The sequence below is a fragment of the Haemorhous mexicanus genome, chromosome Z, assembly GCF_027477595.1.
Source record: "Haemorhous mexicanus isolate bHaeMex1 chromosome Z, bHaeMex1.pri, whole genome shotgun sequence".
In the NCBI taxonomy this organism is placed as follows: domain Eukaryota; kingdom Metazoa; phylum Chordata; class Aves; order Passeriformes; family Fringillidae; genus Haemorhous; species Haemorhous mexicanus.
In genome coordinates, this window is record NC_082381.1 from 43,343,737 (window position 1) to 43,362,708 (window position 18,972).

An 18,972-nucleotide genomic window follows, 5' to 3' on the forward strand; every position below is an offset into this window, starting at 1 on the left:
CAGGGCAAAGTGGAAAAATAGTGTTAATGTCTCCTAATTAAATTCATTGAAGCAAATAATCTTTCTGGTTCCTGCGTTCTCCATTGTCTACAGTGTTTCTGTCTCTCCTCCAGCATGAGCTGGCACCTTCTTCTCCTGGGAGCCACATACTTGCTCTGATAAAGGCTGATGAAGTTAGTGCCCCAGAAAAGTTATTTTCCAAACACAAGGCTGAATAACTAAACAAATAATATTTTCACACAGCATTACTGAATAATAACAGTCCTCAGGCATGCAGTGGCTGCACTGGGAAGCAGGTGAGAGATGGAATATTGAGGGGCAGTCTAGAGAGCAAGCAGGTGCTTTTAGAGCCAGCTATGATCATGCTATGTCATTGAGTTGTGCCTGTTTTCAGACAATCAGAGCCCGTGTCTCTAAGACTTAGGCTTTTTTCCTCCTGACACATAAATGGGAGGGGCTAGTTTCTTTCTGTGGTGAGAAGGAAGTCAAACAAGAGCAGGAACTGGGGCTGAGGAACCTGCCACATTGAGAAAGTGACAGGCAAGCTGTTACCAGTAAGGATGCCGAGAATGCATGAATATATAAATAAAAGGGAGATTTTCTATCAGCAAAGAGATGCACACCATGTTTCCCACTCTTCTTGAAAATACTCCAGAATTAGAAGCTTGTGCCCAACTTAAAAATCTGCGCCTATTTTTTTGCCAATGTGCAAACTTCTTTCCCTCCCACACTCTACAAATCTGACAAAAATCCTGCAGATTTCCACCCATGAAGCACATGAGGTCAAGAACAATAAGTACCTGAACTCAGACACATCAGCATCTGCTAAGCAAGATCTGAAAGGTAATCACAGGGTAGATACTTGCTTGACCTCTTGTCATGATGCCAGGACCTGTCCATCAGTGGGGATGAAACAACACCTCCTTTCACTCCTGCAGCCCAGACAGCTCAGACACAGGGAAGCATTTCTACTTTTTCTTTGTTCTGCCCAGGCTCTAGTGTGGGCTGAGCTTATTGGTGGCTTCTCTGTTCTGCACACACTGAGCCCTTTTTTTCACGTGCATCTTCAAGGCCACAGTGTTCCTTCTCTCAGTATCACTGTCCTAGGTTTGTCACTGAGTTTGTGCTAACTTTTGCATGTACCTGTATGGTACTAATTTTTAAAGAACCCTACTGTTAGTAAAAGGCATGCTTCCACTAACACAGGACTTCTCTTGTGGCAGCAAAGACTGAGATTTGAAAGGGCTTTTCTCCAGTTTTTCAACAAAAACTGTTACATGAAAAGATTCCAGGCTTTAGCAGCAATTTGGATAACTAGGGCCTTTACCAAAAAGGCTGAGGCTTTGCCCAAAAACCCCAAGCAGCTGATGCAAAAAAGCTCATGTGATCCCAAAAAAGTTAGTCAAGTGTATTCTTACTTGCCTTTTTAATTATTCCTTTTTTGCATTTGAAGAATAATTGTTCATTAATGGCCTGAAGCAATATAAGTTTCTTAAGTAATAGGATTCCTAGTGGCTCATGGTGTTGCAAGGCATGTACAGATATTTTATGATGGGAAGTTGATAAAGAGTTTTTGGGATACAGAGCAGCATAATCAGCTGAGCATGTTGGTGATGTGCATGGTCACATTTATGTGCAGGCTCAGTTATTGATGTGTTCCCTTCCAACAGTCCTTGCCCCTTGAGGTCGTCCAAGGTGGGATTTAAGGTCTCTCTGTCCTCTTGCTCTGCTTCCCACACCCCACACCCAGCTACTGGAAGTTTCATTAATAACATCAAAGTGCTCAGACAATATGAAAGTAAAATACATAGTCAGCTTCCCTTTGCTTAGCTTGCAGAGGATAAGATGAGCATGGCTGGGTATCAGTTACCCCATAAGTAAGTTCTTTGAACTGCTGCTTTTTGACATGGGCACAACAGAAATCCAACAAGCTCCATGCATTCCATCCACTACTGTGGCAGAAAATCCCCACCCAATTAGATCAAGGAAGAGAAAGAAAGTGGGCTTGTTACTCTTTTTTGACTCATTGTCTGGAAGATGAATGCTTCCATGCATTGAGAGATTAACACTTCAGCTGTTCCATACCCCTCTGTCTGAATTGCTGTGAGGTCCTGCATATATGGAGAGGGCAAGAAAAACTGGAGACGCAACCAAGACCTTAAGAAATTTTGAAATTTATTGAAAATTAAAGAGCCTTTGAAAAGGCTCCTTTTGGTACTTTAGTGAATGGATGCCAGTAGGATATGAAATGCCTTTGTCTTGTTGCCATAGGACAGAGGTATGCCTGGGAGAAATGTGCAGTAGAGACAGCAAGCTCCTGAGCATAAGGTTTGTCTCCCCCCTCTGCTGCACAGCTCTTAGCTCGATGTGGGCTGTGAGCTCCGTGGGCTCTGCCCCTGCTCACAAATCCCTGACAATATGAAACATTTGTTCTCTGACCATGGCCAGCCAAGGGAAAGGATGAGCAAAGCTCAACAGCTGATTCCACATAGAGGAAATAAGTCTGCACCTCATCTCTAGAATGGGTTTTGAATTATCAGCCCTGCTTGTTGCTTGCTGTTGCAATGGTCTCAGATTTTTTTATGCCATGGCTGTTTACAGTTGAAAACAGTTCTTCAGGTTTGTCATAGCAACCCAACTACAGCAACATCAAACAGACTGAGTGGATCTCCCGCTATAACACCATTAATGCTGTTTGGTTGGATTAAGATGAACCAGGTATTTTCCCTTACCAGCTTTCACTACAAACATGTCTTCTCTAGTGTCTTGGGAAGCAAGAAAACTACCTTGAATTATGTAAGGAAGAGGCTGGTATGCCAGTTCAAAAAGGTCTAGAGAAAAAGAAATGACTTGCCCTTCATTTTTTTATGTCCTTCTGAAAAGCTGCAGCATATGAATTAACACTCATAATTTCCTACTTGCTCTTTTGGATGTCAAAAGTTTTCTTCCTATTTTTAAAGCATTTTGATGGCAGAGTTCTCACTTCTGTTGCCAGTTAATGGGATTGAGAAATACTCTTTGTACTTCAGAGGCAAGAGTGTGTCAAAGGTTTGAAACTAATTGATTAACTACCTTTGATTTTACTGAGTCTTGGCTCAGAGTTTGTGACAATGCCTTGGTCTCCACAAAGGTGCTGGCAGGGTGGCTGTGCTAATTAGATCCTAGCTGCAATGGCAGGATTTATTCCACACAGAAGAATCCCCATGGAATTGATGCAACAATTAGTCTCAAAGCAAGGACTAAAGATAATCACCTAACTAATATTTCCTGATCTTTTACTATTGCTGAATTATATTACCTTGTGCTGTCAACAAAGTCAGCATTTACAACTTCAGTGTAGGTTACTTAAAAAAAAATTCTTCCTGATATTTTGAGGCAGTTTATTGTCCTGTCAAATTCATCCTATCAACCCAAGGAAGTTACTGAGGACAGTATAACATATGAAAATGACACAGAAACAACTTCCTATATTTCAGCATGGCATCATTGTAAGCAATGACTGTGTTTCAGAGCAGACTCAGTGCAGCCCCTTTAGAAGGGTAAATCTTACTTAAATTCTCTGTTCACCAAAAAGAAATTAATTGTCTCCCATATGGTCACACAGAAAGCAGAGAAAAAAACTGAGGATGCATACCTAAATGTTGGTCTAAGGGCCTCTTTTCCTCCCCGGTTATTTCCCGGAATACTTAGCAGTAATGATATGAGTTCTACCTTTTTGCCTGGGTCTGGTAGTTGGCTCTATTCTAATTTTTTTTTTGTGTGTAATAATCTATATTTATGATCTGTTGAATATTTTTAGATAGAAAATTATCCTTTTAATTTCCCTCAAAACTGCTGTCTAATAGAAGACTACAATTAAATGCAACTATCCCTCACTGCAGTGCTGAACTACACTAAGGAACACAAATTTACATGGAGCATACTTTCAGTCACGTACAAGGGTACCACTTCCAGAATCCTTTCTAAGTTCCTTCTAGCTCTGCTGTGATGAACTGTCTAATAACCTATTTCTTTGATGATAACACTATCCTACTTGTTCATGAGCCCTTTTTAGTGTACTACAAAACACCAAGGATTACCTGAAGTTTCATTATATCTGTAGCTGATGTGCGCACAGAGAAATGTTCTAGCAATATGCTAGAAACAAAACTGATAGTAAGAAACTGTTTTTTAAAAAATATCTTGCTTTCACAGCTTCCCAAGGATTTGCAGACACGAGACACGGAGAGCTCACACAGTTTGCTGAAAGCTGAACTTAAAATGAATCAGCTACTTAGGGCTCAGCCTCTAAATTTTCAGCTGGCTTCAAGCTCCAATCTGCGAAAGTGCTTGTGATCAATAAGGCAATGAAATGCTGAGCCCCACCAAGAACAAACCTAGCGAGGAGGGATAATAATTAATTTTTAAGCCTCATGAGCTAACAGTTCCCTGTTCCCGTGACAGTACAAACTAAATTTTTTTCGGCAGTTATCTGGATCTTCATCATGCACTCCAAGAAAAAAATATTTCTCCTCATCCTGTGGTGAACCACTCCTTATCCTCTGGAGCACTTGTATTAGATTCTTTTAAAAACATACTTACTGGACTAGAGCTTTCAAAATAAGATTTAGTAATGCAAAAATAAAAACAAACTGAGAAAACCTAAACCAAACAAGAAACAAAACGAAAAAGAGCTGTCACATGTGGTAAACACAGGCTATGGAAAAGAAATAGTTGTGTCTAATCTAAATTGCTCCAGTATCCTGGGGAAATAATTATACCAGCCTTGTACAGAAATAAAGGCTTTCATTTGGTAAAGGAAATAAATGCAGGAGGCAGGAAGATGGATGAACGCTTATACTCCCTGTTCTGATCTTACATAGCACCCACATAAAGAAAGATATATCCTATGGATTTATTTATGCTATCAGATATGTAGCTATAACTTAAATTCTTCTAAACTCATACAAGCAATTGCATTTATCCATTTCCAGGATCCTGCCATTGGCTTCTGGGAAGATTTTCTTGTGGAAAACTAAATGTAGGCTTTGGAAACACTAGAAATCAAAACCTGCTTTGGCTAGGGACACACCTGCTCTGCATCACTGGAAAATGCCTCTGTTCTCATGGGAACCTGCTGCAGCTTGACCCCATCCTTGTGATCATGGAGCAAATCTAAACTTTTACTGTAACCAATGAGCAATTAAGCTGCAGTTGTTACTGTGGAATATGTAAATTTTCTCTCTTCTTATCCTGCTTAACTGCTTTGAAGAATAAAATTGACCCAGATTTTCTTAACTGAAGCTACAAGTTGCATTCTGGGGGAGAAATTTTTCCACTGGACCCAACAGGTTTAGGATTTCAGTATGTACTGTATTTTGTGCCCTGTGGTCATGAGTCAGTGCACTGATTTCAGTCCACCCTCCAGGTACCTAAAATTAGTATTTTAGAGCTTCTGATCCTATGTTGTTCTTCATGAGTCAGATATTCTCTGCTTACTCTGGAGATTTCTTCTCTGATTACAAAATGGAGGAACTTTGCTAGTCATCAGTAATTTAATTATCTCCATTCCTGAAGCTTTCAAGACCTCATTCCCTCTCACTGAGGCTTACCATATTGCTGAAAGGCACTGTTTTAATGTGGATGCTGCGTGCACAAAATGAACAAAATAAACATATTTGCAAACACAGAGAAAGGAAAACATGCTTTCTGCTGAGTATTCAGAAATATTAATGGTATATGATACCTGTGTCTGTTGTTTCTCAGTCTTGGTTTCCAAAGAGTAGTAAATTTGTTCACAAATTGTAGTTCACACTGCCTGTGTGTAGTAATGGGGAAAAAAAGGCATCTGACTGGGAAACTTAGCACGGTCCTGTGCCGTGAGCAGTGAGCAGAACAGCCAGTTTGCTTTGGCAGAGTCAGCTCACATAGTAGATTAAGCCAAAATGTGTTTCCCATCTGCCTCTATGCAAACACACCCAGCATGGGGGCAAAACAGGAGGAGTTAGAGATGCACGTATGCCTGCAGGGCCAGGACCTTATTGGCACCACAGGGGTGTGATGGATGGCTCCTGTTACTGGGTATCAGGAGAGCAGACCTTAGGCTCTTCGGAGATCTGCCTGGCAGAATACCATGGGATAAAGTTTGAAGTGAATAGGAGTCCAAAAAAGCTGTTCAATATACACAGATCTTCATGTCCAAACTCAGGAGCAATGAATCCCAGCAAAGATGCCCATCAAGATCATGGAGCAGATCCTCCAAGCTGAAGAGACACAGATTTGATGACTGGACCACTTGGTGGTTAAGAAATTGGTTGGATTGACCCAAGGAGCTGTGGTGTAACATCCCATCCTTACAGGGAAGGGAGCATGCAAAATTCAATAATCCTTGTGGTCAACAGTAACAGCAACAGTCAGAGGGTCCACAAAAACTCACAACATTTTATTAGTAAATTACACACTTGGCATGGAAATTGATATTAGCTAGTGCCTGTCCTGTCATATAAGCACATGGCAGTGGATTTAGGGTAAAGGTTAAGATGAAAAGGAATAGAGAAGGGAAGAGATTAATTAGAGAGGAAGTAAGGGATGGATGGATGGATGGATGGATGGATGGATGGATGGATGGATGGGTGGATGGGAGGGGCAGAAGTGGCAGAAGGAAGGGTCAGGAGGGGCGGAAGGAAGGAAGGAAGGAAGGAAGGAAGGAAGGAAGGAAGGAAGGAAGGAAGGAAAGGAAAGGAAAGGAAAGGAAAGGAAAGGAAAGGAAAGGAAGGGAAGGAAGGAAGGAGTAACCAGGGACAGGTTCTGTTGTCAGGCATTGTGGGTGTTCTTGTTTCCCCCTTACAGTCCATGCCCCCTTCTTTACCTCTTTTGTGTGGTTGTGTTGTGCTGTGTTGGGCTTATCTACAGAAGCCAGAACAAGTATTTTTGTCCTGGAAAATTCTGCATTTACCTCTACACAGCCCCCATCTCCAGCCATGTCTTGTTCATTCCCATGGCATGTTACTGCCAACAATTCTTGGCTGTTATTTCCAGCATGGTTGGCTCCACAGCTGTTGGGCTATCAGTGTTTGAGACATATATATTTAGCCTCCCTGTCCTCTAGGATTCTACATGTAGTTAAAGGCTCAACGCTCGAGTGGACACCTGAGATGAGTAGTGTCCCCAGGGTTTGGTGTTGACCTGGCACTGTTCAGCATCTTTGTCAGTGACACAGACATTTGGATCGAGGGCACCCTCAGCAGGTTTGCCACAGACACCATGCTGGGTGGGGCAGCCGTGTGCTGCAGACAAGGGATGCCATCCAGAGGGACCTGCACAGGCTGGACAGGTGGGGCTGTGCAAACCCCATGAAGGTCAGGAAGGCCAAGTGCAAGGTCCTGTACCTGAGGCAGGGCAATCCCAAGCACAGACACAAACTGGGCAGTGGCTGGATTGAGAGCAGCCCTGAGGAGAAGGACTTGCAGGGGGATGAGAACTTTGACATGGCTTGGCAATGTGCATTTGCAGTCCAGAAAATCACACTGCATAAAAGCAGTTTGCATTAAAAGCAGTTTGGCCAGCAGATCTAGGGAAGGGATTCTATCCTTCTATTGTGCTCTCATGAGACCTGTCTGGAGCTCTGTGTCCAGATCTGGGTTCCTCAACATAAGAAGGACATGGACCTGTTGGAGCAAGTCCAGAGGAGGGTCACAAAGATGATTTAGAGGCCTGGTGCACCTCTCCTCTCTCCCATGGCTGGATGGGACTCTAAGCAAACTAGTCTAGTGGAAGGTGTCCCTGCCTGTAGGGAGTTTGGGATGATACGGAGATATTTGTAAGGTCCCTTCCAGCCCAAGCCATTCTATCCTGTGATCCCTTTCTTTTGACTAGGTTTGTCTGGGCTGGTCTCTGTGGAAGCCAATGAAACAATTCCCCTCGATCTGAGTTTGCAGAAAATTCAGAGATGGCTTCTGCAATCAGGAGCCTGATGCAGTTCTGGTTTTCACTTAAACAGCAACAGAGGACAGATATGATGTTGTTTTCAATCAAAGTAAACAAACAAGGCTTGTTGAGTACAGATCTGATCACCTCAAGAGAGCAGTGCTTTATCTTGCACTCCATCTGTTGTGGAGCAGCAGAAAAGCAAATTTCATATCTATTGTTTAGGGTAGCACTACTCGGATGCTTGGGGCACTGGGTATTCCCGTAGGATTGTTCTGCAGTTCCACAGCAAACTGGAATGGAAACCAGGGGTGTGGTTCTCATGCAGCAATATTGCCATGGGGGAGAAGGAAAGACTGCTAGATTCCCCCAGTGTCACCAGAAGAAGAGGCTGATGGGAGGCCAGTGAAGATCAAATGAGCCCTTTGAAATCTGCATCGGCATCTGATTTGTGTTTGTGGTGCAAGAGAAAACCTGCAGGCCTCTGTGTTTGCTGTGAGAGTTCCCTGAGAGAAACAGGGGGATGAGACTGAAGAACGAACTGGAAGACCTGAAACAAGACAGGTCATGCAAGAAAAATTGCTGTGATTTTGACAGAGCTGAAAGCCTGAGACAGCACAGTGTAGCAAGGCATGTGTAGCCACAGGGGAAGTGGAACCTTGGATGAGGTAAAGGATTCAAAGGACATGAGTGATGTTTACAAATAATCACTGCTGGAAAACTGCCTGGAAAACTCTGACAACCCCCAAGGAGATGGTTTTGGAACATCTTTTCTGGGAAAGAGGAGGCTCTGGCTTTGCATCTAAAGTGTCCCCTACCTGAAGTTTAATTGTCCTCCTTTCTTTCTCTCTGCCACCTCTCTCCTGAGCTGTGCTCCTGTTTGGCTCACACACAATTGAACAATGTAGTTTAGGACTGTGGTTGCCAGACTTTGCCTTGTTCTTTTCCATTATTAATCAGCTGTCTTCTGCTAACACATTGACAGGGTCAGCAGAGCTGTGCAGCAGCATGCAGAGACAAGAAAACCCCCACACCTATACTATACATTCCACACAGAGCCCCCACGCACACCCCCCACACACCCTGCTGGCATGTCAGGGACTGAGACACCCTGCAGTCTCTCTCATACCTTTCATTCCTTGCCACAGCTTGACATTGGCATGATTGCCCATGTGGCAGGTTGTGATTCTTTGTTCATTACTCCTCAGAAAGCAAAGAGATTATCTGGGGTCAGCATGTCTGTGTTGCCTGAAACTGTCTGTGTAATTCTAGCGCTGCATGGCAGACCTTGCACTTAAATGGGTTACTTGAGAGACAAGGAGAGTGTCCTCCTTTCATATGTGTTAAAAGGCTCCCCCACAAGTTTTCTGGGGACTAGTCCTCACTATCAAGCTCAGGATGAATGATTAGAAAGACAAGTAGACCAACAAAAACAAACAAGCAAAATGAGCCAAATTTAGCTCTGATTTGAGGAGAAGGAAAAGCCAGGGAACATTTTTGGGCAGATCTCCATCAAAGTCGGCTCTGTGCTTCAAACAGTGGTGAGAACAGTGTACTTGGAGCTCTGGGTTTCAGCACGCTCACCTCCTCTATTTGACAGCCTGTTCACTCACAGAGAGACCAAAGAAATCATGTAGAAAGACTTCCAAGTTTGTACAAATCAAATAAAAGGGGAGTCTTTTTCTGTACCCTAGACTCTCACAGTTGTGGAACTAAAGGTCGGAGCTGAACTCTACCTATTGCTCTCCATTTGTTTCAGTCCTACATGTATCATATATTCCTGGCAGAAAATGCCATGCATTAATGATGGAAAGATCTAAATTGAGCTGATGTTCTCTTTGGTAATGGAAGAGAAAAATAAGAACAAGTGATAAATAATGTCCAAAAGGACAGGTGAAAGATAAATCTATTTGCAGTAGCTGCATATTTTCCAGATTTTTTTTAAGGCATTTCATGACAAATCACATTAGACATGAGGAGAAATATTTTAATTGCAAAGGGTAGTTAAGTTCCAGAACAGGTGAGAGGTTTTCAGTAGTTGGAGTCTAAGAAAAACATTTATTCAGGTCAAGTTAACTCTTGAGATAAAATGATGTTCATGGTGCTCTTCCAGTGTCTTTTCTAACTGTATGCTTTGAAGTCTGGCTATTTATTTTTTTTTCTTTTTTGTGCTGAGATTCAGAATATGAATGAAACTTAACAGACAGAGCTGTTAGTATAGACTAACTTTTATATCCCATAATATTTATAGGAAGCAAGATAAGGAATAAGCATTTAAATCTCTCAGTAGTTTTTCCAACCTTAGCTGGTAAATAAAATAGTAATTCCAAAGATGGCTGTATCTGCCACAGCTGTTTAGACATAGTTTCAGCAGTGCTCTACCTGCAGCTGTGCAAAACCACTGTGAAGTTCCATTCCCTGAAGAGAGATGAAACCACTACAATTCACAGGCCAACCTTTTCCCAGAAGACATAGCTCAGTGTTATGTGATACACAGTATTATTTCACACAGCATTATTTCATATGCAGTAATATTGGGACAGAGGTCCAGTTTCAAGCTCTCAGAGCGCTTGGAGGGAAGGGTTGTTTCCTGACTTCTCTTGTCCCACCATAAAGTCTTCAAGTAGTCTTTGTTTCCCCCATAAACCTTCTTTTTTTTAGTTCTTTAGGTTTTTCAGATAAATTACTTGTTTCTAAGTAGGCAGTTCCAAATCTCATCCAAGGAAAACCCCTCCCTTGCATGTTTATTGCCACTGTCTTCCTTCGGATTCAGTTCCACTCCTGACCCAAAAACATGCCATTATCTCTGCAAGTCTCTTAACTAGGATATTACTGTTTATTCATTCTACGGCCTAGATATTTGCTAGATAAACATGTTCATTTTCAGTCAAAACTCTTAGCTTGTCTTAAGAAATTGTAACTATATTTATGATAGGTTCACATTTTGGGCTGCAGATCCCGTTGGCTCAAGAGCTCTCTACTCCCTGACAAGCTTACTGTCATTAGATCAAATTTCCATAATGTTTGCAGTTCATGCACCTACTTTGCCTTGTGAAAAACTGGAGGAATAAGAAAGAAAAGAGGTGGAGAGGAGGTTGATGTTGTATATTAGTCTGGTTTCTTCCTGACATCCACTCAGTGAGTGTGGGTTAAGCCAAGGGCCCGGATATTTTTTCCCTACTCTTCCCAGCTGATGACTGAGGACTCCAGGCTGACAGTATTCCCTAACACGACCCTGTGACAACAGTCCCCATGTGACTACAGAGTAATAACTTTAGGAGTGACAGGAGGGTACACTTACTAAAAATGTTTCAGTATCTTCCTGGCTTAGGCCCATAATTCTGCTCATAGGAGAAGACATGAATATGTGACTAAAGGCCAAGCAGGTAATGATACAACTTTTGATAGTAAATTTTGTGGGGTTGAATCCTGAATAAAAATGAAACTATTCTCATCCCTTAAATTTTTTGGAAATTATTAAATATTTGTAATCCTCAGAAAAACCAGAGCACCATGAAGATTATTTTTAGCCATGTTTTTCAAAATAATTTGTTGACTCCACACAAATGATTTCATGGAAAAAATAATTTTCTTCCAAGTGAAGACGCTTCTTTAAAATTTTTCTTATATTAAGACTTTAATTTCTATAATTTTATTTCCTCTGAAACAATTTCAAACCTAAAGTATGTCATTCACCTGTGAATCTTCACAGCTTACATTTTTGTTAATGCAAAGTATTACAAAATACTACCAAATTTAAATAATATTACTGGATTCTCATAACTGGTTGGTTTTGTTCCACTCACTCCTTCCTGTGAGCTGAATATTTGTTCAGCAAGTTCCTGAGCTAGAGGATCATCATGAGCTGGTGCTTGTTTTGAGATGGAGGATTTGAAAGCATGCAGGGTACCTGTGTGTTACTATGATTTATCACAGGTGTCTCCACTACTGTTCCCCTCCAGCTGGTGAAGGAAGGCACAAGCTGCATATAATATACACTGGGAATCACCTAGGAACATCTGCCTGTGGCCTGACAGTGAGAATGGGTCAGTGACTGCAATCTAGCACTGCATGTCATTCCATCTGTGTGGTTGCTGGTCCTGTGTTGAACCTCCTTTGTGGCGTACAGCCCTGAAACTACAAGTTGGTCAAATTCTTTGTCTCACATGAGAATGGAGATATCATTTGTCTTTAATACCTTTCCCATGAAATCAGGTGTGACCAGCACCCAGTAGGTATAAAAATTTTAATACAAATGTCTTTAATGAACATTTTGGCGTGAGAGAATTGATTCAGAGAGCTAGAGTGTTTCAAAGCCACTGCTTTCAACTTTGTAAGCTGTCATCTTAAATATAAATGATGATGGAGAAAGGAATCAAAAATAATGCCTTTGCTCAGAAATATTTAGGACGAAAAGTCACACCCAACAGCCCTCTGAAATCAGAAAGTCATGAATGCAGCAGTGCACTTTTGGTTTTACTGGTTAACAATTTGTACAATTTTAGAAGTAGAAAAAATGAAAAGAAAAAATAATGAAAATAGCATCTAATTCATGTCTATTCAGCAGTAAGGTTTTATTGATATTTGAAAATACTGAGTGCGTGGTACCAACTTAATTCTTTGCTGTTTTTGAAATCATATATAATTTTCTTTTCAATGTTGTTTTCAAGCCTATTCATGCAACGTGGATTGTAAGCAATTGTGCAGGTGTGTGTGAGGTGACTGGTGGCTGAGGAGCTGATAGTGAGCAGCCATTAAGGTAGCTTTTCAGAAGGTAAAATGGATAAGCAGAAGAAAACTGCTGCCAGACAGGGAACTGTGAGCTTGGGGACTGCAAGCATCCTTGAAATGTACAGCTGCCCTCTTTGAAGCACAGCTGGGCACTGAGAAACTGAACACTTCCTGCGTTTGCATCACGATCGCGGCACCAAGAAAGTTTAACCTCCATTTATCATCAGAAAAAGTGGAAGCAGTCTGGGAAATTTGAATTGATCTGAATAAAGAGAGCAGGTCTCTGAACAACCTGACCTAGCTGAAAATGTTCATGCTCAGTGCTTGGACTGGTTGGCTTTGAAATTCACCTCCCAGCCCAACCCATTCTATGATTTGATAATACAGAGGATAGCTTGCAGGTAGACGTTTTGTTCTAGATTTGCATGTGGCACTTTGAGTTGATTTTTTTTTTCTTGTGTATCACCTTAATGTCTGAAGCAGTGCAAACACTCATGGAAAGAGCAGCATATGCATATGTTTAATCCTGTATTAAATCTAGCCTCTTGAATGTAATATCATACAATAAGATTCTGGTTACTTATGTAATGTCTTAGGTGGCATGATGCTAATTCTTAGTGGAAGTAGGAAATTTCAAATACCCATTCTACTCACAGGGTTCAGAGTGTTTCTCTTCAAATAGTATGCCAGTTGATTTTCTCATGATGGTTTATTTTCACAGAACTCTTTCTGTCCCACTTATAAAAAGAGAGTATGAATGAATGTTATAGGATATGTCCCACATGAGAATATCTAAAACTGTTGTCTTCACTGCCATCCTGTCTGTCCTGACCTGTTTGCTTTCTTTTGTTGGTAACTAATTTTTCCCTGAAGTTTTGCCACATCTATAAAATATAAAATGCTGCAGATGGACTTTCGAAGTCGTTGCGGATGATGGACCTAAGCATCAGACTTGTTAACAGAAAAGAGGAGGATCAACATCAGTAGAATGCCACTCTAACACTTCACTAACCCAGAGCTTATAGTCTCTTTACTAGTGACCCATGGCTGCATAGTCCCCTTTTCTCCCCTGTGCTTGCTTCTGAGGGACCTCAGCATCTTTTCTTGTGAAGGCTATCCATCCACTGGGCTATACTTTGTGGAGGGCTGTTAGTATGGATGTTTTTAGTGTCTGTGTAAAAGAGCAAAATGAGAATATGTGATGTTCTTATTGCAGAATATGAGGCACTGCATGCAATGGCTGGCTTCATCAGCCATCCTGTTCAGCAGATGTGTTATTTCTCATATTATGATTCAGACAATGTGTTATCTCTCCCCTGCAGTATGGGATAAAGAAGAAGGAAGAAAAGGAAGCAGAGGCCCAGGCTGCACTGGAAGCTAATGCTGAAGGGAGTCTGACACGCCCAAAGAAGGCAATCCCTCCTGGCTGTGGGGATGAGGAGGAGGAAGAAGAAGAGAGCATCCTAGACACAGTCATCAAATACTTACCAGGGCCCCTGCAGGACATGTTCAAGAAGTAATAGCTGCAGACTGTTAGATGGGCATAAACAGTACTGCAAAGGATTTCTCTTTTGCCCAATGGGGATTTACAATCTTGCCATTCATCCCGCAGTCCTCCCCACCTCTGCCCTCTACTGCTCACTAGGAGTCCCTTCGCTTCCCATTCCCTTCCAACTGCCTCTTTCCCTTTCCTCTGCCCCAAGACTCATCCATTCCTTAATTTTGTACATAGTCACATCCAGTAGATGCCTCTGAATGGATGTAAAGATTAAAAAGCTGCAGACTACACAACTTTTATTATAAGCCATAGTACTATGTATGTTAAATACGGCACTGCACATCAAGCATAGAAAAGGAACAATCTCATTTCCATCCAATGCAAGAAGGAGTGTTCACTAAGTATGAACAGTGGCCTATTTAATTTTTTAAAATTATCTTACTTTTATTATTGATAGATAATAATTAGTCATTATTATAATGTTCCTATTGATTGGGTCACATCAGCCATTTTTTTGTTGAGCGTTTCTGCTCTCGGAAGGGATATCTCAGTTCTCCCATGGAAGCAGAGCTTTTCTGTTTTAATTCCATCTGTGACATAAATAAAAGATCCTTTGGAAAGTAAATCATGCATGATTTACACAGCTGACATCACTCAGAATTGTGGAAGAAGTGAGTCATCTGCCCTCAGATGCCGTAGAAGTTAAATGCCTCAGAATCTAAGCAAGAGTCATGTTACTTTGGGAATTAGCCATACATTTACCTTGAATGAGCAAACTGGTCAGGCACTTGCCGTACAGAGAGCTGAAACCATAGAAGAAGGCACAGTGCTCTGGTAGAGGACCTCCCCAACCCCTCTGAAGCCAATGACAAGTGTATGTGCTGCTCTGTTTAACCAATCTTCCTCTTTCTGCCATATTCAACCATCCCATTTCCAGCAGTGCTTGCCGGTTGGACTTTGGGTTCCAGCACATTGTCGTGGCTGTGTCCTGCCCACTCTTTCCTGCAGTGTGTGGGGGTGTGTGGTGGTCTGAATGTTAGTCATGGCAGATCCATAAATATCCATTATGTTTACTGTGCTAAATTACTGCATTGCCTTGTGGAGGTCACTTATTTTCTGCCCCACTGAGATTCCGCACCTGTAAAATGTAGGTTTCTGTCTCTACCTACTGTAAAAGCATAAAGTGAGGATGCTTCTTAGTGCTATGCAGGAGCTAGTTAATATTACAGAAGTGTGTGGTATCCCTTGATGCTAGCAAGGTGGGAGATTTTTTTCTCACCATTATCTTTGTGGCCTTTTGCAGACACAGGTACAGAGGTCTCCACTGTAGATATCACATAATTGCATAAGAAAATCCAAATTCTGTGGGAGATTTTGACTTGGTAATACCTACATAGATTCAATACATAGATAGACCTATTTTGAGCACAGGTCCTCATGATCAGATATCTGGCTTGTCATCTGAAGAGCTAATCCTGAAATTTTGCATCTGGCTAGGTCTCTGTAGTCAATTCTGTAGACTTACCATCTTAATCTCACAGTCTTGTCAGGAGAATCAGGGTTTGGCTGGCAGAACTAGCATTGCTTGTCCCTGTCCTGGGAACAACAAAAATTTCCTAAGTACATGGATGAGATTTGAAAGCAAATACACTTTCTGCTGACAACAAAAAGAAGGATAATATCAGATACTTCATTATGTACCTAAATTAAGCATTTTACTTCAATGGATTTTCTTTTCACTCATTCAGTGCAACTAAATTTAGGCAAACATCTCAATATTATCCTCAATAAGATATTCTAGAAGACATTACCTTTCCAGGAAAGCAGAATAAATCTGTACCATGGTTAAGGAATTGAGCATGAGAGCTCTGTACCTCCTAGAAGCATCTGTTGCAATAGGAAAAGAGTATTTTAAAAGAGAATAAATATAGTATGCCCTCCTCACACAATTTTTATTCAGGTGTTACAGTCCTTGCTTCTTCTCAAATAATTTCAAAGATAATTTTCTATTGAATCCAAGGCAGAGGCTGAAGAGGTTTGACTGATATACAAGTCAGAACAAGTTGATAAAGATGCAACTTGTTTCAGGCTGGATCTATGAAAAAGACTTGTTTGTTCAAGTACAAGCTGCCAAGGGCTATCCAGAAGGCAAGTTTTACTCATTTGGATAATGTCAGTGGGACTTTTTTCCACCTAACTTTAATTTAAAGCAAGATGACTTCCCTCCTGAGACTTTCAGTAAACCCAGAACACTTTATGAATCTGTGCTTGGGTACAGTGTGGTAGTGTTGAACAATTTACCATTTTCAAGGAAGAGTGTCCTACTCACCCCATGCAAATTCTGCAACTAGTAATTTGAAGCTGTTTAAGTAATTCTCACAAAATTGGAAACTCTCTTTCCATCACAGGGGCAGCAGCTCATTTTGGTGCTCTGCTAGAGTGTCCAACATCCTCGAAAGCTAAAAGGCAAGAGCCTGGCTCTTCAATTCAGCCACTCACTGGTCACTAGATCTCCTAACCTTGATCAGTGACATACAGACATCAATACTTTTGAAATGCCTTGATTAATCCCTGTGGCACACATTCTCTAATACATAAGTAAAACCAGCAGAAATGTGCCTGTGCTAAAATGAATTTGTTCATTCATATATTCCCCTGGCCTTGTGCTGGAGAACTCTGCGAACAAACAAACAGATGAGAAGATATGCTTATTCCACTTTACTTTGGCTTTTCTCTACCACTTGCTTGCTGACGTTTCCCTAGCCCCCATTACTGATTCCCTTCCTCTTCCAACCAAGATGTTCCTGATGTAAGGTCAGAATTTTCTGCCTAGCATTCTCCTTGCAGAATGTTGGTGCTCTTTGTTTTCAGTCTCTCTGGCAGCTTGATGTGCATGTTTGTGCACACATCTGTGGAAGGTGGGGAAATTGGAGAAGATGGGGAGAAGAGAGAGAGAAAGGAAGAGTATTTTGTACCATTTTAGATAATTGTGCCTCAGCAGCTGTGGCATTGAATGACTGGTCTAAGTCAGGATCTTGTGTAGACTGTAGAAAATTTCTTAAGTAGGTAGTGCTTTCCCTGGGCTCAGAACACTAAAAATACTGCCCTTGTGAGCTGAGCTCCTGAGCTGTGTGAACATCTGGATTGAACCCCTGAAGAGGGCCATAGAATCACTATACTGAGTCATATAGGCTTCATTCCAGGTTCACAAAGCAGGAGGGAAAGGGAAGGTGGTTTATTAAAAAGTGTTTACTGAGTCTTTTTTATTGTGGGGGATTCCCAGTTCAGCCATTTCATCATTTCTGTATCTCAGCTAGCCACACCTGCACCAGCCCTTCCTCCATTGACAGGAGAGAGTTCATCCAGGTGTGAGCTGCCAGTTCCCATTTTCCTTTTCTTGCCATAGGAAACATGACAGAAGATCTACCACAGGTACTGGACAGGTTTTGCTTGGTTTTGCTTCACATAACTTTGGCACATTGCATGAGAGTGGACCTCTCCTCAAGTCATTCCCTGGTCCTGAAGTGCCTAAGCCATGCTGAACAGACTCGAGAGCAAGGCACTCTCCCTTCTCTTCTGCTCATCTATTTCCCTTCCCACTCAGAACTGGTAACAAGGGACACAGACACCTTTGACTCATGTGTGGATGTCAGAAGCATTGTCTCACACACTTTTCCCCTTGGCACTCAAGCAGGTGATAAAGCACTTAAACAAGAGACCAAAGAGAAGCATGGTTCATTGTTTGGATTCTGAATATCTTTTTGTCTTTCATGACATTGTTTTATTTGCATCACTGGTCTGTTCAATCTCAGGTAAATGAGGTATTTTAGTTTTATAACTTGTTTTTATTTACACAGAAAGGTTGTTGGCTAGACACTGCAGTCATTTTCCCTCACAACTCCAAGACCTTACAGGTTAGTAAAAAAATAGTCAAAGGGCCTTCTCATTTGGAGGGTAAATGATTTAGTTTGCCATTGACCTTGAGAACTCACATTTATATGTAGAGAAAGCCATATGAAATCAGACTGCAATATTAATTATCAATGCTACTCTTGTGTTTAAAATGAATAAAACAAAATATAAGATCATGTGCTTAATCACTTTGGAGTTCCTCTGTCTATGTTTTTATGATCATACATTGGCTTAGAACCCTCCCAGCCTCTCTCCTTCATCAAGAAAGACCATACCAGTGCTGCTGAATACATCTTTTTGCCAAGCTTTTTGTGCTAGAAAAAGCATTGTTAGAAATTAGCTGTTGTGATCTAAATGTAACGTCTTCTGTATCTGAAAGTTGTCTGTATTTGTTCTGAATATATGTTATCAAGATAACTGTTTCTTCATGCACTGAGTTAGTAAAATGTTTCAGTACTGTCATTAAAAAAATTGCCTGTTTCTCTCTTTCATACACACAGAGCAAAATTTAACTTAGTCATGCATTTTCTAGTAGAAATGCTCCCCAGCTTTCTTTCAGATGCATGCAGTACTTGAAAATGATTTAAAGTAGAGACATTGTGAATGTGATTTTAATTTGTTATTTTACTGGTACTTTTTCCTGCATGATGTGGGTAAATGGTATGATGTTCTTTGAAAATGGAATCACAGCCAATAAAAAACCCCAGTGATTTCATAAATTGTTTGAAATGCTTTCCTGTGAAATTCCTATCAGGCTACGTTTGGAAACCGAAGCATGTTTGCTCATATACAAATAGAAAGGTAAGAGAATTGAGGAGCAGCATGGATGTTATTTGAATAAATATGCTCAATGTTTCATTTGTCAGAAACACTGATGATGTTTGATATGTACAGGTGATTATCAAATTTTAAATAAGTTTTGCTAC

The 18,972-nt window shown here is 41.1% G+C and overlaps 1 protein-coding gene across 4 annotated transcripts in view; it reads left to right on the forward strand.

Annotated features, from left to right (window-relative positions):
• The window catches only part of CPLX1 (complexin 1), a 247,859-nt gene extending 229,094 nt beyond the window's left edge, over positions 1–18,765 (forward strand). For all 4 annotated transcript variants that reach the window (XM_059836792.1, XM_059836794.1, XM_059836791.1 and 1 more), the window contains one exon: positions 13,959–18,765. In XM_059836792.1, the coding sequence (XP_059692775.1) occupies positions 13,959–14,156 (198 nt within the window). In that variant the 3' untranslated portion in view covers positions 14,157–18,765. The remainder of the gene's footprint in view (positions 1–13,958) is intronic.
• Positions 18,766–18,972: the final 207 nt, after the last annotated feature.